The sequence below is a fragment of the Siniperca chuatsi genome, linkage group LG23, assembly GCF_020085105.1.
Source record: "Siniperca chuatsi isolate FFG_IHB_CAS linkage group LG23, ASM2008510v1, whole genome shotgun sequence".
Taxonomy (NCBI): domain Eukaryota; kingdom Metazoa; phylum Chordata; class Actinopteri; order Centrarchiformes; family Sinipercidae; genus Siniperca; species Siniperca chuatsi.
Window position 1 is genome coordinate 14,056,516 of NC_058064.1, and position 16,997 is coordinate 14,073,512.

Genomic DNA, 16,997 nt, shown 5'->3' on the forward strand with positions numbered 1-16,997 from the left:
AGTGACTTTACTGCAAGGGGACATTATGAGGTGATCATGTGTATACTTCCAGTCAAATGTTTTACACCAGGCATTTTAGAACCCCCCAAAAATTAGAAGACAAAAGTTACGAAAATGTCCAAGTGAAAGGGGAATTGTTTGTGACTTTTTTTTGTGTCTTTTCAATGGCCTGATGAACTACAAATCCTAAACCTGCCCACAATACATGTTTCATCTGCAGCAGTTTAGTATGTTTTTAGAGTCCACGCAAGCCTATGAACTCTTTTCATGCATTAATAAAGGCTTCCATTTATCATGCAACCCATTAGTGCCTCCCAAACTCCCCCAAAAGTGAATATTTTCCAACTTGCTTTCTTGTGTAGCCTTCTCTTACACAAACAGAACACCCTTATGAACTAAGCATTTCATTTTGTTGTCAGTCTCGGTCTGTCTGACCTCTTTTGGCCAGAGCTCTTTTCAGTTTCTTGATGCAGTTCTCAAAGACACATCATGTTTCTTGGCTCTTTCCCTGTTCTTATTCATCCAAGTAATAGTGTGATTTTTTTCCTCTGTTTTTGAGCTGACGTGAGCCTGCTAAATCTCAGACTGTTGCAAAAGACAGTTACAGTAAGTACATATTAATGAGCGAGCTTGCATGTCGTAAAGAGAGTCTTAATGCGTGCTTTATTAAAGACAGGTGTGCTGAAAAGGTCCACCGGCTCAGCCTATATTATGTTATCTAGCACAGTCTGTGCATTTTAGCAACAACAGTAAGACAAATGTACTCTATGTTCTGTGTTACAGCTTAATAATATATGGTGCTTTGACTGGCAGTGTACATATTGGGCTCAGACACATAATGATTATAATTTACAAAACTTGAATCGTGTTTTTGATGATGGTTAACATTCAGAGACAGAAAATATACAGCTGGAGACACTCCCATCGTGATCACATGTTGCATAATCCTGTCTCAGTAGTAATTCTGGAGTGGACGCTGTGTTATGTGATGTTCTGTGTTATTTTGTTTAGGGTGTGCTCTTGTTCTCTTTTTCGTTTGACGTCCCGTGATGTCACATGACAGGCTCCGCCCATTTGGCCTACCCACCAATCGCATCTTTGTTCACCGTCCCTGTTGTTTCTGTGCAGGTGAATGAGCGAGGCGGGGCCAGGGAGGAGAGGGAGGAGCAGGGAAAGCAGAACGGAGGGCTGTATGAGGAGGCGGCTCCCAAACAGCACAGGAAACCTGAGAGGACCCTCAGGTACACAGACACAACAGCACACATCAAGTGACTTGCTGGTTTCCACTGAGGCCAAATTGGGGATAGCCAGGTCTGATGAATCATCCAAGAAACATTTTTCAATAAAACTCATCAAAATTCATGTTGCCATGAATTTGACAGTGATAGGTGACATAAATTCCCCAGTTGCCCCAATATTGGCAGTAAAACCTTATAATGGAGAAATAATAATACTGCTTTATAGCAGATATTGGGCAATTATGACCGTATGCTGATATATCAGTGCCTGTCTACACTTGGTCAGTTGTGGAAAAGTACTGCAGTAACTTAATATTCTTGACACAAGGGTCAGTTGAGAAGATCAAGCTGTCTAACAACCAAAGCTCGCTGTTACTTTTCAAAATAAGAAATCCAGAAGTGAGAGGAAACACACATATTCCTATGATAAAAAATTATTGCTAGCATAAAACAAAATGCAGTGCATTTTAAAGAATACTAAATAAGTCTGCATTTACCGAATTTATTAGGTATTATTCTGAAAATCTTTGTCGTAACACTTCACAGTGTTTGCACATGCTGAACAGGGGCAGTTTAATCAGACAGGAACTTGCTGATATTGCAGTCTGACATTTATTGTTTGTGGCTCAAGCTGGTATAAAAGCATGGAAATATTGCCTAAGGCATCTGCAAAATAATTGAAAAGCATATCTGAATCAGATTTTCAAGCAAACGAGCTGTTTTTGTACAGCAGTCAGCCGTAGCAGAGCAGTAGTGTGTTTTGGACATGGGTCACCTACTGTTAGTCCCCAGCGTAAACACGGGATGAAATCTGAGATGTGCTGTAACATTATCTTTGCAAAGGTGATTGTTGGTATTTGTATGTGTGCACATGTGTTTTTGTCTGTGTGTGTTTGCTTGTCCATGAAAGAGACAAATTCTTCTAGTGTATGTTTAAACATTCAGTTTGTATCAAATGTCAAGTGTTTACCTGTATGTCAACCTGCTTTGCGTCCTACTTGCACAGTTTTTGTTCCTGTTGTGACCTGCATGTGTGCCCTGACCCGTGTTTGTGTGTCTGTCCCAGTCGCGGCAGTGTACGTTCCCCCGAGGCGTCCGCAGGTGACGACCAAGACGACGCTGCCCGCCTGGAGGCAGAGCGCAAGCTGGAAGAGCTGAAGCGGCGCCGCGACGACGCAGAGAGCGAGGAGTTTGAGAGAATGAGGCAGAAGCAGCAGGAGGCCGAAGCCGAGCTAGAGGAGCTGAAGAGGAAGAGGGAAGAGAGGAGGAAGGTGCTGGAGGAGGAGGAGAGGCAGAAGAAGCAGGAGGAGGCGGAGAAAAAAGCCAGAGAGGAGGTAGGGAATGAGGGATGTTTTTATAATGTTTTTTTGGGGGGAATCAGTCACTTTATGGATGCCATTTGATCAGTTATGTTTTTCCCTTTTTCAACAAGCACCCATAGCGCTGTCCCAATACAACAATTCAACATTTGTTTGAAGCTTGTATTTCACTTTGAAAGTGGAGGCTAGCAAGCTAAGCTGACAAGCTTCCGCTTTTGTGGTGGAAGCTAGTTAGCTTAGCTTGCTAATTAGCACTGATTTCCACTAGATGTTACTTTTTGTTCATGTAATTTCAACACCCACATTTTCAAGCTCCTGCTCCACTGTGTTCATTCTACGTTATAGAAAAGAGTGGTTCTAGCTAGCATTAGCTGTCTCTTTCATGGATCCAGTTGTGTTGATGGCAAATGTCCAGACTGTCAAATCTCAAAGCAACGAGCAGTCCTGTAAGCTCAACATTCTGTATGTCACTCCGTGATTTGAATCACTATGCAAAGTAACTAACTGATGGAGTAGCGCACGTAGTAGCAGCAAAAAGAAAAGGCTAACAACGTCAGCCCCCCTGCTGGTTGGAATTGAAGTGATATAAATGTTTTTAGTGCCGGCCCACACAGATATTGCACCAATCAAATTACCAGCACTGACATCATCAGTTAGTACCAAAAATTCACACCCCCACTAATGCAGGGCTAACACTGCAGAAAAATAAATAAAACTTTAATTTCTTCTTTTTGATGATTACAGTTTTGACCAAAGAGGTGCACAAGCCAACACACTCCAAGGATATATGTTCTTATTTCTCAAAAAAAAAAAAATCAGTTTGACTTTAAGCTTATTGGTTTCATTTATTCCACTCATTTCTTCCAGTTATATCTTTAAAGTTCACAACCCACGTCCTCTTTCCTTGTTTTACACCTGTGTGAGCTGAAACCCATGCATCACACTCATACTAGCGCTGCGGTGACGTTATCTCGCCACACTTCACTGTTATCATCAACGTATTTGGGTCCCCCCTCGTAACTCATGTATGTCATTCCTTCTTCCTCCTCTTATAACGACCTCATCCTTATGTATCTCGAATGTGATAACCTCCTCCTTCCTATGTGTTCACATCTGTATTTAACCACGCAATGTCGTTAATTTTCCCTTTCATCCACTCGCTCTGAGGCCCTGCATTCTCACTATTACCCTGACTGGTCTTCTTTGTTGATCTTGGCTCCGAATGCGGCGGCCCGTCTCTCGCTATCTGCCCCTGTTCTTCTCCTCTTGTGTGATGTTAATGAGGCCTTTTGGTTTGTAATTAAAAGATGGCCCAGAGATACAGAGAGACTAATTAACCAAGACAAGGCTGCTGGTGAGGGCTGATATACTGCCAAGCAACAGCCCTCTTCTGAATACAGTACAAATGGTTCATACATTAATTGTTTAAAAAAAAACTGTTGATAGTCTACATGTTCCAAGCTTTCCAAAATGTTTTTTTTTCCTGAGGCAGGCGATCACTGTAAATAAGAATTTGCTCTGACTAATTGAATTTGTTCCTGACCTGCTTCATAAGCAAATCAATTAGGAAGTGGCACATATCTATTGTCTGGGTCGACTGCATTCCTGATTGGATCCACTGGCTGTCTGTCATGTTGGTGACTTATACTATTCAATATAATGCCCATGATAATATAAGTACATTTCCATTTTCTCTGTTACATGAAAGTCATTCAACTTATACACAGTTCTTGAAAGATTTTGCATTTGCTGCACCAAACTCTCTGGGCCTGTTAGTTCGTTCCCAGGCAAAATCTACTGGTGTACAGGAAGCATGTTTTAGGTTTCCAGCAGCAACAGTGGTTTGTTTAGAGTAAATACAAGAGAAATGGGCAGTTAGCATGAGCAGCAATATCCGGCAAGGCTGAGCTGGCAAAGAACAGAGCGCCACCTACATATGCTACAATTGAATTAACAGAAAGGTCCCTGTTGAAATAACAAATCTGCTGAACTGCCTCAACTCTAAACACATCTGTCTTTCTCAGGAGGAGAAGAGGAAGATGAAGGAGGAGATTGAAAGGAGGAGAGCAGAGGCAGCTGAGAAGAGACAGAAGGTGGAAGACACTATGGACGGGGAGGACAGACCCTTCAAGTGTGTCAGCCCTCGAGGCTCCTCTCTGAAGGTCAGTCCGCCATTTTTAAACTCTGCCCTGCGAGTGTCGGCCCAGTTTTATTTGCCAATTGACCGTTCGCTAAGCCCCATGCTTCATAGTTATTGTTGCTATATATATATTTAGTCCTCACACGGCACATATATAGTTTATAATGATAACAGTGGTAGATTTACCACTCAAAATTCTTAGTCATTTTTCAAATAATGATTTCAGGCTATTCAGTTTATTTTCCCGGCTGAAATGACAACTGTCGCTGGCACACTTTATCAGCTGACGCTAACTCTATTAGCTCCACCACTTGGTTGAAAACACTGTCTGCAGATGACTTTTAAATGTTTCCAGCTGACTCGTTTCAAAACAAAAATCTTGTAAAAGATGCATTTGATGGAAACATACATTATATTGTGCTAAAAGACATGAGGCTAAAGCTACAGGTCCCAGACAAAAAAGTCAGCATCCTCACCAGTTGATGTTTCGTGTATAAGACATTAACATAAAGAAACTGCATTGTTCTTGTGTTGCATTTTAGAGCAAGTTAGTCCTAGTTTTATAAGTTTGATAAGGAAAAATGTAAGATCAGACTGTTATTTTGTTTTTATGTAACCCTTTTGGGCTGCTGAACCTCCCCAAATCCAATAAAGATCAGGACAGAGCTGCTAATGTTACCCTTCGCTCTGATTATAGGAGCATCCAGGACCAGCTTCCATACAGTGGGGAAATACTACCAAGTGGATGTGCTTGTCATGAACTAAACTACCTGTAGCCCCATAAACAAATGTAGTTACATTAAATAATAATTAAATGCTTCTTGGTTTTGGAAGTAGCGTTTTGTTACTACTATAACACATGACAAAAAAACACATGACCCTCTAAACTATCATAGAAAAGGTTTCAGTCGTAGTCATCTGGACACTGTTTTCAGAATCAAGACGTTTCGGCTCCCATCCGGAAGTCATTCTCAATTGTGAAAAAATTGGACGGGAACTGGAAATTTAAGCTAATCTGAGTTACATAAGCCCTGCCCTCAGGAGGGAATCTGCCTGAGTATCTGTTAATAGCTAGTTTCACCTGAAACTGACCTAATAGTTTCAAGATGGCCCAGTGATCAGTAATCAGGCCTATTGTTCTCTGGCTGCATCTACTTCATCACTGTTAAGTGCCTGATTAGCATGTGATAGGCGTGACCAAGGTGATAATACACTCTGATAGACTTTGGGCAGATTAAATCTCAGACCACCATTTCTGTTCAAAGAGGGTTCTCTTTCTTCACAAAAATGGCTTCCTTGACACCCGTTCAAACCAACTCTTCTCTCTACTAAGAATCTTCACCTCGCTGTCTTCAAATGTGTGGTTTGTAGCTTTTAAATGCAAATGCACGGCGCTCTGTAATCCTGAGTTAGCGTGTCGTCTGTGCTGATAAAGTCTTTTGTGAAGTGGCTGTTTGGTTTCGCCTATGTACCGTTCTTTGCAGTTTTCCTCACTGCACTGAATGGAGTAGACAACATTGCTCTGTTTTTGTGTGGGTAACTTGTGACATCTGTCTCAACACAACCTACTTCCAATTCCGGGGACACTTCTACAGACAGATCCACGGCTGTGCTATGGGCTCTCCGGTCTCTCCCATTGTGGCCAACCTGTACATGGAACAGTTTGAGAAGAAGGCATTATCCTCGTTCCCGGGCACACCACCAAGTCATTGGTACCGTTACGTGGATGACACCTTTGTGAAAATCAAGAAACAAGACTTGGAAGCGTTCTCAGAGCATATTAATACGGTGGACCCCAACATCAAGTTCACGCGTGAGGATGCAAAAGAGAACCGCTTGGCCTTTCTTGATTGTTCTACTCTCAGAGGAGAGGACGGAAAGCTCCAGATAGAAGTGTACAGGAAACCAACACATACGGATCAATACCTGCTCTTTGACTCACATCATCCACTACAGCACAAGCTGGGTGTAATCCGGACATTACAACACAGAGCCAAAGAAGTGCCCACAGGCTCAGAGGGTAAGAAGAAAGAGGAAAGGCATGTCCAGAATGCACTCTCAGCCTGTGGTTATCCTACTTGGGCTATCAACAAAGTTAAAAGAGCCAAAAAACAGGACAAAAGTGTAACTGAACCGAGAAGGAACGGTGTCTCCATTCCTTATGTATCTGGACTGTCTGAAAAACTACAAAGGATCTTTAGACAGCACGATGTTCCTGTCTTCTTTAAACCAGGCAACACTTTAAGACAGAAACTCGTTCACCCTAAGGACAAGTTACCCACACAAAAACAGAGCAATGTTGTCTACTCCATTCAGTGCAGTGAGGAAAACTGCAAAGAACGGTACATAGGCGAAACCAAACAGCCACTTCACAAAAGACTTTATCAGCACAGACGACACGCTAACTCAGGATTACAGAGCGCCGTGCATTTGCATTTAAAAGCTACAAACCACACATTTGAAGACAGCGAGGTGAAGATTCTTAGTAGAGAGAAGAGTTGGTTTGAACGGGTGTCAAGGAAGCCATTTTTGTGAAGAAAGAGAACCCTCTTTGAACAGAAATGGTGGTCTGAGATTTAATCTGCCCAAAGTCTATCAGAGTGTATTATCACCTTGGTCACGCCTATCACATGCTAATCAGGCACTTAACAGTGATGAAGTAGATGCAGCCAGAGAACAATAGGCCTGATTACTGATCACTGGGCCATCTTGAAACTATTAGGTCAGTTTCAGGTGAAACTAGCTATTAACAGATACTCAGGCAGATTCCCTCCTGAGGGCAGGGCTTATGTAACTCAGATTATCTTAAATTTCCAGTTCCCGTCCAATTTTTTCACAATTGAGAATGACTTCCGGATGGGAGCCGAAACGTCTTGATTCTGAAAACAGTGTCCAGATGACTACGACTGAAACCTTTTCTACGATAGAACACTCCTGGACGAATGAGGGACTACACCGTCTTACCCTCTAAACTGTTCAGATGCCGAATATTGCTCTTACCACAGCCTCATGCACTGCCTCAACATGTGGAGAAATTTAGTGCTTGACAGGCCTGCCATGCCTACTTACGGTTGCTACTATGATTGGACAATCTCTGCTTGAGGGACGGGTTTTAGCGAATGGTCAATTAATCAGCCAGTTCTTCATAAATACAGATAATTCAATTCAATACTCAATTGTAACTATAAAGCACTTTGCCTGTGTTGTATTTTTCTGTTTGTATTTGTATCCTGTCCAGCACAGTCATCAGCACAATGGAGTCAATATAATACTTCTCCAAAACCTGCAAATCCCACTCATCCGGCAGTGCAGCAAAGCTCAAGCTAAACATTCAAAATATTTGGAGAGATTAAGTGCCAGATGACCCTCATCTGCCCCTCTCGCCTCTTTTAGCTCTCTGCAATGAAGTGTTATCTGACTGAGATGAAGGTGTTTATAAATGGAAAGAGCCTCGATGAACTAGGGGAGAAATGTGAAAAAGTCAGCTGCTCATTTTTCTGTATTTTATTTCACTGTTCACTTTGAAATTCTGCTGACATGTCAACCTGTTTGTCATTAGAAAACACTGCACTAGGAAAAGCAACCTGCATCACAACCCAGTGCATGCCCCTTCCTACCAAAGATAAATGGTTGTCACGGCGAAGGAACGTTTAATCAACTCAAATGTGTATAAATGTTTTCAGTGTTGCCAAAAGCCAACTCCCACACACTCACAATCGAGGGGGATTTTCAGCCAGTGGAGAAAATCTAATTAGTGACAGTTAGCAGTAATATCCATCTGGCCCGTCCCGGTGAGACTCCAGGCTGGAGGCTTGGCTCTAATGGTGTGTGAGCTCTGATCGTACTGGAATCAAGTACTTTGTTTGTTTGTGGTCAGTTTTTTTAATAATGCTGTAAACTGTAATTCTCGCCTCACAGACCCAGCTTTACTTTGTGGTCATGTTCACTGTAGGTACAGGTGTGTTCGTGTATGTGTGTGTTTGTTTCTGTCTGTGGGCATCTGGCTGTTTTATATTTCATACACTACACACTGTGTTGTGTATGAATTGTTGCTTTGCAGTGTTATACATTTTGTTTTGACACTGTTTTTTGTCTTGACACTGTGCCAGGTCATAATACAGTTGCATTGTATGTTTTATTTTCCAACTTTGGAACCTGTTCACATCTGAGATAATTGCTTTTAGGTGAATGCCATGCATAGACAACCAAAACAACAAGATAAAACTCTTAAAGCAGTTTTTAATTGATTTTTTGGTCACTTGTTGGCAGCAGAACAATCTATGAACACCACATTGTCACCTGATGAAGTTGATAATGGGTAACGCATTAGCGAACAGTTGCTTATTTACACATCCAGCAAATTCAGAGCAACATTAGCATTCATTTGAAGTCGTGTTTCTGGTCACTTGGTGAATGTAAATCCAATATTTACTCTCCTTTTAGCTTTTTTTTGGTCTTCACTAACTTTAAGTTAAATATCTGGCTCTTTAGCTTCTAAATGCTCCACCGTATTCACCAGCTATTCGCTAACGTTGTCTGTCTGCTGTTAATGAAAGCGGTGAGAATGAACCAAAACCAAAATTTGCAGTTCAGTGAAAACCAAAACAATGAGCTGAAAGATGTTTGAAAAACTTTTTAGAGCTGAGGGGAACTGCGGAGTTGGGTTCATTACTACGAGTGATACCTTTCACATTACACAGAGTCATTTGGCTAAAATATCAAAATGTTGATTAGCGCAGCTTTAAAAAGTATTTTGGTTATCACAGCACACAATATGGGATGTCGTGATAGTCACATAAGTGGAACGAACACATGAAAATGGACTCATCTGTCTCACATGTTGCCAAATACAAACCTGAACAATAGCAGATAGATCAGTTTTTCCTATTTCTCACATAAATGTAACATTTTCCAGTTCGTTTATGTGCAGAGTGTATTTCCAGCTTCTGCTTTTCTTTGAAACCTGCCAACCGTCTATTTCAAAATTGCATGCATGCCATTGAGAATATACGCTGTTTTCTTAATTGTCTTTTGCTGTTATGTGTATTTTACCCGACAGCTATTATATTGTGGCTTCTGTTACACTAAAACATATTTGCCTCGCTATCAGCGATCACTTTCCAGTGGAACACACAGTCCCAGGAGCTCGCCTACATGTTATCAGTAAACCAGCATCACCCTGCTCCGTACTGTAGATAAAGTACAGTGTTCTCTGGGAGAGAAGGACAGGGGACAGAATGAAGGACAGGCTGCGGTGATGCAGGAAAGCGATTAGGGTTAACAGGATTACTGTAACTGCGTTCTGATGGCTACAGCTCTTTAAAACGCATCTGAGAATGGGGAATTTCCTGTTGAGTATTTTGGGAACTCCCACATTTGGTAGCAGCTGAGTGCAAGGTCCTTTTTCACAGGGAGAGAGCTTTTTCTGCAGTTTCTTCTTTTGTCCGTTTAAAGGTTGTTGTTTTTTGTCTAAGCAACGCATACGTTGCCCCCTCTTTTAGCCTTTTTTTTATATATCATAAACAAACCTCTGAGATTCCCACCGTCCAACGTGTGCATGTCATTCAGAGCATTCTGCACACAGAGGGAACAATCAGTTACATTGTGTGTTGCTGATCAGGAAAATCCAGACAAAATGAGATACACACCATTAAAAAATACTGTTGTAGTCCAGTGATGATTGGCAAGAGAGAAAAGTACGTAATGCTATTTAAGTTATGAAAAATCTAAGGACCAGTAATTACATGTGTGATACATACTGAGTTATGAACTCAAGTCAGGAATGAGTTTTTCAATGAAACTACTCATACAAACAATAAAGACATTATAGAAGCATGGAAATCAATGGGAGAGTTGGGTTTAACATCTGTTTTACGGCTACTGAAGAGTGAAAGAAAATGTTGTGTTGCAGTGATGTATGCGTGAGTGGAACATCACTGCAATATTTATTAACCTAGAGCTCTTATAACCTTTCTCAACAGATTGGAGAGAGGGCAGAGTTCCTGAACAAGTCGGCACAGAAAAGGTAAAAACATACTTAAGCTTCATCCTCCAGATTTTTTTCCGGTATCAAAGCTTTCAGTTGCAGTCGTGTTTCGCTGAATAGGAAAAATGTAACCCAGAGTTGAGGTTTTAATGCCCTCTTGGGGTTAGAAGTGTTGTCTCTCAAGGCACTAAAGATGAAATGCTCGACCACACTGTGTATAATATTCAAAGTGATCCCATGCTGTGCTTGCTAACTATTTGCTTCTGCCCAGCAGCACGGTGAAGATGTCTCATTCTCCCGCAGTGTCCAAGATAGACAACAGGCTGGAGCAGTACACCTCAGCTGCTCAGGTTAGCATTTTTTCAACAGTAATATGTTGTAGCAGAAAGGCATCAACATTGGTGGCGCATGAGGTTGACACTGTACTTACTACATTTTTATTTCCACGGCATGCAAAGCATTTGGCCTATCTCACTGAGGATTACAAGACCCAGCAATACAGCAAACATCAAAAATCTAATAAGACTTCTTGCAGTAACACATATACAAAAAAGAATAACATCAGTTATATTATAAGTACTTCTATATACTTAAATGACATATATTTACGTGCAAATTTCAAATTGATGTATACCAAATAGCAGAAGCTGTTTTCCTTATCGCCCATACTTTATCCAAGTAAGTGGCTAATCTAAATATTTCATATGTGAATAACCAACTCAGTCTTTGTGCATCTTCCATGTTTAAAAAAACTAATTCTTCTTTTTTTATCTTACTAAAAGTATTGCATGGTTCCCAGTCAAAAAGACAATAGAAAACAAAATGAAACCCCAGGACTAAGATCATCCTGGATATGATGTCAGCATCATGTGGCACATTGCAAATAACGTCAAGAACAATTTGAAATCAGATTTCAGCAACTAGACTGAGACAAATCTATAGGATCCTGAATTCAAATACATATAGAACTGCCAAAATCAATTTCTTGAGCTAATTCCAATCTTGGTATGCTAAAAATCAGATTTTGGCAGCCTTTCTGGGACTAAAAGTTGCCCAAAAGTACCCATCCTGTGTCCTATCTAAGGGTCCTAAACTAGAAACACATGCAGTCAGGATTAGCATGGCGTGTCGCTCCCTCATGCTAATTCTTTTTTAAATCATATCCAGCATTTCTCTGTTGATTTGAATACCCAAAGCAACCCAGTAATATTTCTCAATGCACTTTGAAGACACTGTAGGATTTTGTAACTATTATTATTAGCAAGCTCATGTGTTTTTATTTTTTTAAAAGACAGGTATCTGAGCTTTGATCAGAACACCCATCCCTTCTATTCACCAGCTTAAACCCATCACTTTGTCTCAGCAGAGAGAGAACAAGGAGTCTCGATCCCCTCGCTCTGGAGCGGTGGATCTGCCCATGGTCACCGACGGCATACGAAACATCAAGAGCATGTGGGAGAAAGGCAACGTGTTCACCTCACCTGGAGGTGGCGGGAGCACGTTCAAGGTAAAAGACGAGGTGGTGGAGGATGTGACAAGTTAATGAAACTTTGTGTGTGCCTGTGTGACTGCAGCCGAGAGAGAAAGAGAGAGAGGAAAGAACCCGGTTCACTGGCACTTCCTGCTCGGCCCCATTGCCGATGATGACCAGGCTTAGCTGACCTTTGACCCTATCCAAACAGGAAGCAGCTGTGATGAAGACAGGCGTGGCAGGCCGCATCAACGACTGGCTGAATAAAACCCCGGAGAGGGCCAAAACATCAGGAGAAAGGCCAGCGGTAGGTCGTCGCCATAGCAACCCCTATCGCTGCTGCTAGGAAGTACAGTAGATGTATTGTACAGCTCAGGGCCCTATAGAGAAATGTCAAGATCAACACATCTACTTCTACATCTACTAAGCCCTGGAAAACATTTTTAATCACCTTCTTATTTTGAGCAATGGGGTTCTCCATGAAGTCACAATTTTCTGCCCAAGTTAGAACAGTTTTGGTTATTTCTTGTTTGTTTGTTTTTTCTGTGCTCTTCTTGCTGATTTGACGTGGGCGGGGCTATAATCGAACAATATGATGTCACATAACTTCCATTCACCAATCGGGATTTAGCAATATTTGAGTCAGAATCTGATGACAGTTGGTGGGTTGTTTGGTCACTGTCAAACCACACCCACACTATCCCGAGGAAGCAGATTAGCTGAGTTTTGGACTGTTAAACTCTTTATTAATAATACCTAAAGATGCTTTTTAATGTATTATTAGCTTATTTAGTTATCAACATTAAATGTTACAGAGAAATACTTATGGTTTGAAAACTACATTTTTAGGGGCTTTAAGTGGTAACCGCTTATAGTTGGGGTAAAGACAATACTTGACACATTAATGCAACACTTACTTTGCTTACAGCAAAGTCACTATATACCCTCAATAGTATCTCATTGGAAACAAATCTAAAATGTCAGTAATTATCTGTCTGGCACCACCTGGTGGCCATAAAGAAAAATAACTTATGAAGCGTCTGAGCTTGTCCACTCTTAGATAGAGTACATGTGGAAATTGTAGACTCGGCATTAGTTTGGTATACAGTGTCACTTAAGCATTTTATCTTAAGCTTATCATAAGCTTTGCTTGCAGACAGACAGCAAGCTTGAGTGTTTTTTTTTTTTTTCAGTCTTGCTCATGTGTATCATGCCTCTCTTCACGCCTACCTATATTTCACCCACATATTTATATTAGGGCTTTCCATGTAAGGGATTATGGCATGTGCTCAAATAGGTAACACACAGGAGATACTGAGGATGTGAAAGGAAACTTTGAATACAAGTATTCCCAAAAGAGAGTGTCTAAGAAAAAGTTCCAAAACTGGAACTCTTTTGCCATAGAAGGTTGCTATCCAGTGTTACAATATTAATAGCTCTTCATTGAATTTTACTTTGCATTGTGATGGAGTGTCTTGAAAGAGAATTGCCTCAGACTCAGAGTGAGAGTGCTATTTTCAACTTCCTCTAGACAAGCACCTCTCTGCTTGATAGTGTCTGTCAACCTTTGCTCCTCAAGCTCGCTGTCCTCCTCTGTCATTCCTCTCCTCTACATCTCAGGTACTCTGCCATTTGCCACAAAACCACTGTTTTCAAATTGACCTACAAATGCCAAGCACTCTAAGCACCACTGATATGACGCTTTGCCTTTGCCTCTTGTTTTCTGTCACTCTCTCTCTCTCTCTCTCTGACAGGACCTGAAGCCTGTTGACGTCACCAACAAGAGGAGTCTATGGGAAAACAAAGGTGCCTCTCCAACCAAGGTAGCTATTCATTTCAAACTATTCACTGTCCAATTGTTATGAAGAAAGAGTACCAGTCTCACCCATTGGGGAAATCTAAGTGATCATTACACATCCTGGAGTATGTCCAGATGAAGGTTTAACTATGCCAAATTGGTTTGTGGAAGGATTTTCCGTACTTTTTCATAGTTGTCAATCAAGAGTACGTTTTCAGGAGACAAAGTAGGAATATTAAAATAATCTCAAGATATTTTGACCCTTGTGTTGCAGCAATGGGAGTAACAATCACTTCTGTTTGTCTCTGTTTTAAAGAACTCTCATAGCTAGTTGACCTCACCGTTAAATCTGGAATAAGCCTGGAGAGGTAAAGGAGTAATTGTTCCACGTTTCTTCAAAATACTCATCACAGAATGACCTCACACTCTGCTGTCACACTGTCGACTTTTTGCTCTGTGTTGTTGGCAAAGCTGTGCTCTGTTCTGCTGCGGTTGGACACATATCATCATAATGATAATATCTAAGAGTTGCAGTCCAAAATGCAATATTTATGATTTGGCAAATGTGTCCTACGTTCATGTGATTTGTGTGATTTCTGGCATAGTCTCTATTGAGTATTATTCAAGTTGCTTCACACACAAAGTCACAGCATTTAGAGGATGTAATTATCTGCATTTTGTAAATATTGAGCAATAAACATCAGTTTCATTCCAAAATGCACATAGGGGAAATGAAAAGCATGTCTGCCAGATGTTCTAAGTGCTGTAAAATAAAAGAAACAAAGGGAACATTATCAACAGAGCCATAGTAAAGCCAATTTTAAAGGATTACGCCGTTGACTCCATTAACACCCTTAACTTGTTAAAGCCAACTCAACAAAATCCAGAAGATTACTGTTTAGTCTAAATTCTGTGTTGTAAAAAACATTTAACAATGTGCCTGTTGTCCAACTGCGGGCTGAATGCTTTTCACAAATGGCTGTATCACATCACCGCTCCTTCTTCTGACAACCACAAATCACTACTCTCAGTCCAACTTCACTTGACTTTATATTGCACTAATGGAGAAACTGTTTACAGCACTTTTTACAAGTAAGACGCCTTGCTAGGTTGCGCAATGGCAGTTTGACAGTATTGAATCACTGTTATCACCTCACATTTTCAAACAAGTCTGACTAAACCTGACATGAATAAATTGTCTTATCTTTATTTCTATACATAGATAAAGCTGTGTTTGTTGAGCTGCTTAGTAGAAGTGAAACCCCACCTTTAAAAAAAAAAAAAAAAAGAGTACGACAAGGATGTCCTACCTAGCCTACTTACTTTAGCATAAGCCTTCCTTCCTTCCTAAGCCAACAGCTGCAGTGCAAGCCGGAGACTGTGGTCCACCACAGTGAGTACTGGGGTTGGAGGGCACCAGGCGGTGGTCTGCACTGACGTAAAAAGGGCCCTGGACAGGAAAGGTAGCGGTTAGCGACCTTGTCATTAGCTAACCGTGCTATGCTGTGATGTCAGGGAAGGCAAGATGAGTAGGATAACGACTGGTAGGAGAGATCTGGATAGGTTCAAGAGTCTGTATAGGTGGAAGTGGAAGATCAGAAGAGGTTGTAAGGACTTGCTGCTTTGACTGGAAGCTTTGCAAGTATGTTTTACTAACGTTCTGCATCTGTCAGCATCTTTGTCTCTGTCTCTTCTTTCTGTCTCCTTATTACCTTCCTGTCTTCATGTCTTGCAGGTGGCAGGCAGAGGGGAGACCAAATCAGTCGCCAACGGTGAGTTTTTACAAGGCACAGAAGTGTCGACTTGTAACTGCAGAGCTTGTGAATGCGTGAAACACACAAATGGGTAGGTAGGCATGCTGCAGTCGTCAGGTGAAATGTCAACTTTTCAAAACCTACGAAACACCGCCTTGTTTTTAGCTTGGCCACAAGCTTGGATTTTTTTTTTTTTTCAGTTTTATAATTGCTTTCAGAAACCATAAGACAGGGGTTTTCTCAGCCATAAAGGAGCTCTTAATCCTTTAGTTGAAGTAAAAACATGGAAATGACCAAAATGAGGTGCAAAGTATCAACACCTCAACAGTGATATGTTATGATATGATATGTTTTTAAAAGTATGTTGGCAGCCTCCTTGCTGACAGGGAATGAGATTATCTCATTGTCTAGTGTTGTCAGCTAGTTGTTTCTCGTGCCAGCTAACAGCTGCCCGGGAAACTCCCGTAATCTGCACGGCCCTCAAACTTTATTATGATTACAGGGATCCAAGTTTAGGATGTTTTGTCACCCAAGTTGCCAGATCGTCTATGAAACACAGAATCCACACACTACATACAATTTCAACCCATCTGTTCCCGCAACCTGGCAATCCACACCCCAATCCAAGAGGGGTGTGCGCAGCTGCTCTCAGCGCAGGCAGACGGGCCAGCTAAGTTAATGCTAGCTGTTGTCAAAATGTCGCAGACGAAAAAAACTCCTGTATTTTGAAACCTAAATGTTGGCAGGTATGATCTCAACCCACCAGTAGAAGTAGCCAATGCTGCAAAAAAAAAGAAAACGCATGATCTCTCACTGGCTTCCCACCAGCAAAGATTTTCAATTGTGTTAGTTAGGACAAATGTCCTAGCACTTTGGCAGGATAGCAATTTTTGTAGAGATTGGAGGTGTGGCCTTCTCGTTAAGTGTATCATCTTGTCACTGGCTCTTTGATTTATATGACACCATGTGTCTTTAAACCAATAACTGACCTTATCATAGCCTACCCTGCAGTCTTTTTCAGTTTGCCTTTTGGCCTTTTGCTCCACAGCGTTTTAGGATGCCACTAAAACATTGCTTGCTATTTTAAAATCAGATCTGAGTGCAGCCTCCTCCTCCTTTTGTTCCCTCCAGCATGCAGAAGAGGGGTTTTGGCCTTGAGGGATTCTATAGATACAGTATATGCGTAATGTGTTGCTTGATCAGCGCACAGGATCACACACACAGACACACCAATTTCACCTCTATAAACCCAGTCAACAGCCGTCTCGACGCCACTCAAACCTTTCAGCTT

At 41.3% G+C, this 16,997-nt stretch overlaps 1 protein-coding gene across 17 annotated transcripts in view; it reads left to right on the forward strand.

Moving 5' to 3' along the window:
- Positions 1-16,997, forward strand: part of cald1a (caldesmon 1a) — a 341,833-nt gene that overhangs the window by 321,623 nt on the left and 3,213 nt on the right. For 12 of the 17 annotated variants that reach the window (XM_044185619.1, XM_044185616.1, XM_044185607.1 and 9 more), the window contains 9 exons: positions 1,129-1,241; positions 2,305-2,572; positions 4,582-4,719; positions 10,679-10,722; positions 10,958-11,033; positions 12,047-12,190; positions 12,366-12,461; positions 13,909-13,977; positions 15,688-15,724. In XM_044185619.1, coding sequence (XP_044041554.1) covers positions 1,129-1,241; positions 2,305-2,572; positions 4,582-4,719; positions 10,679-10,722; positions 10,958-11,033; positions 12,047-12,190; positions 12,366-12,461; positions 13,909-13,977; positions 15,688-15,724 — 985 coding nt within the window. Of the gene's footprint in view, positions 1-1,128; positions 1,242-2,304; positions 2,573-4,581; positions 4,720-10,678; positions 10,723-10,957; positions 11,034-12,046; positions 12,191-12,365; positions 12,462-13,908; positions 13,978-14,268; positions 14,321-15,687; positions 15,725-16,997 lie in introns of all 17 variants that reach the window. The other 5 variants (XM_044185606.1, XM_044185609.1, XM_044185613.1 and 2 more) reach the window with 3 other exon arrangements.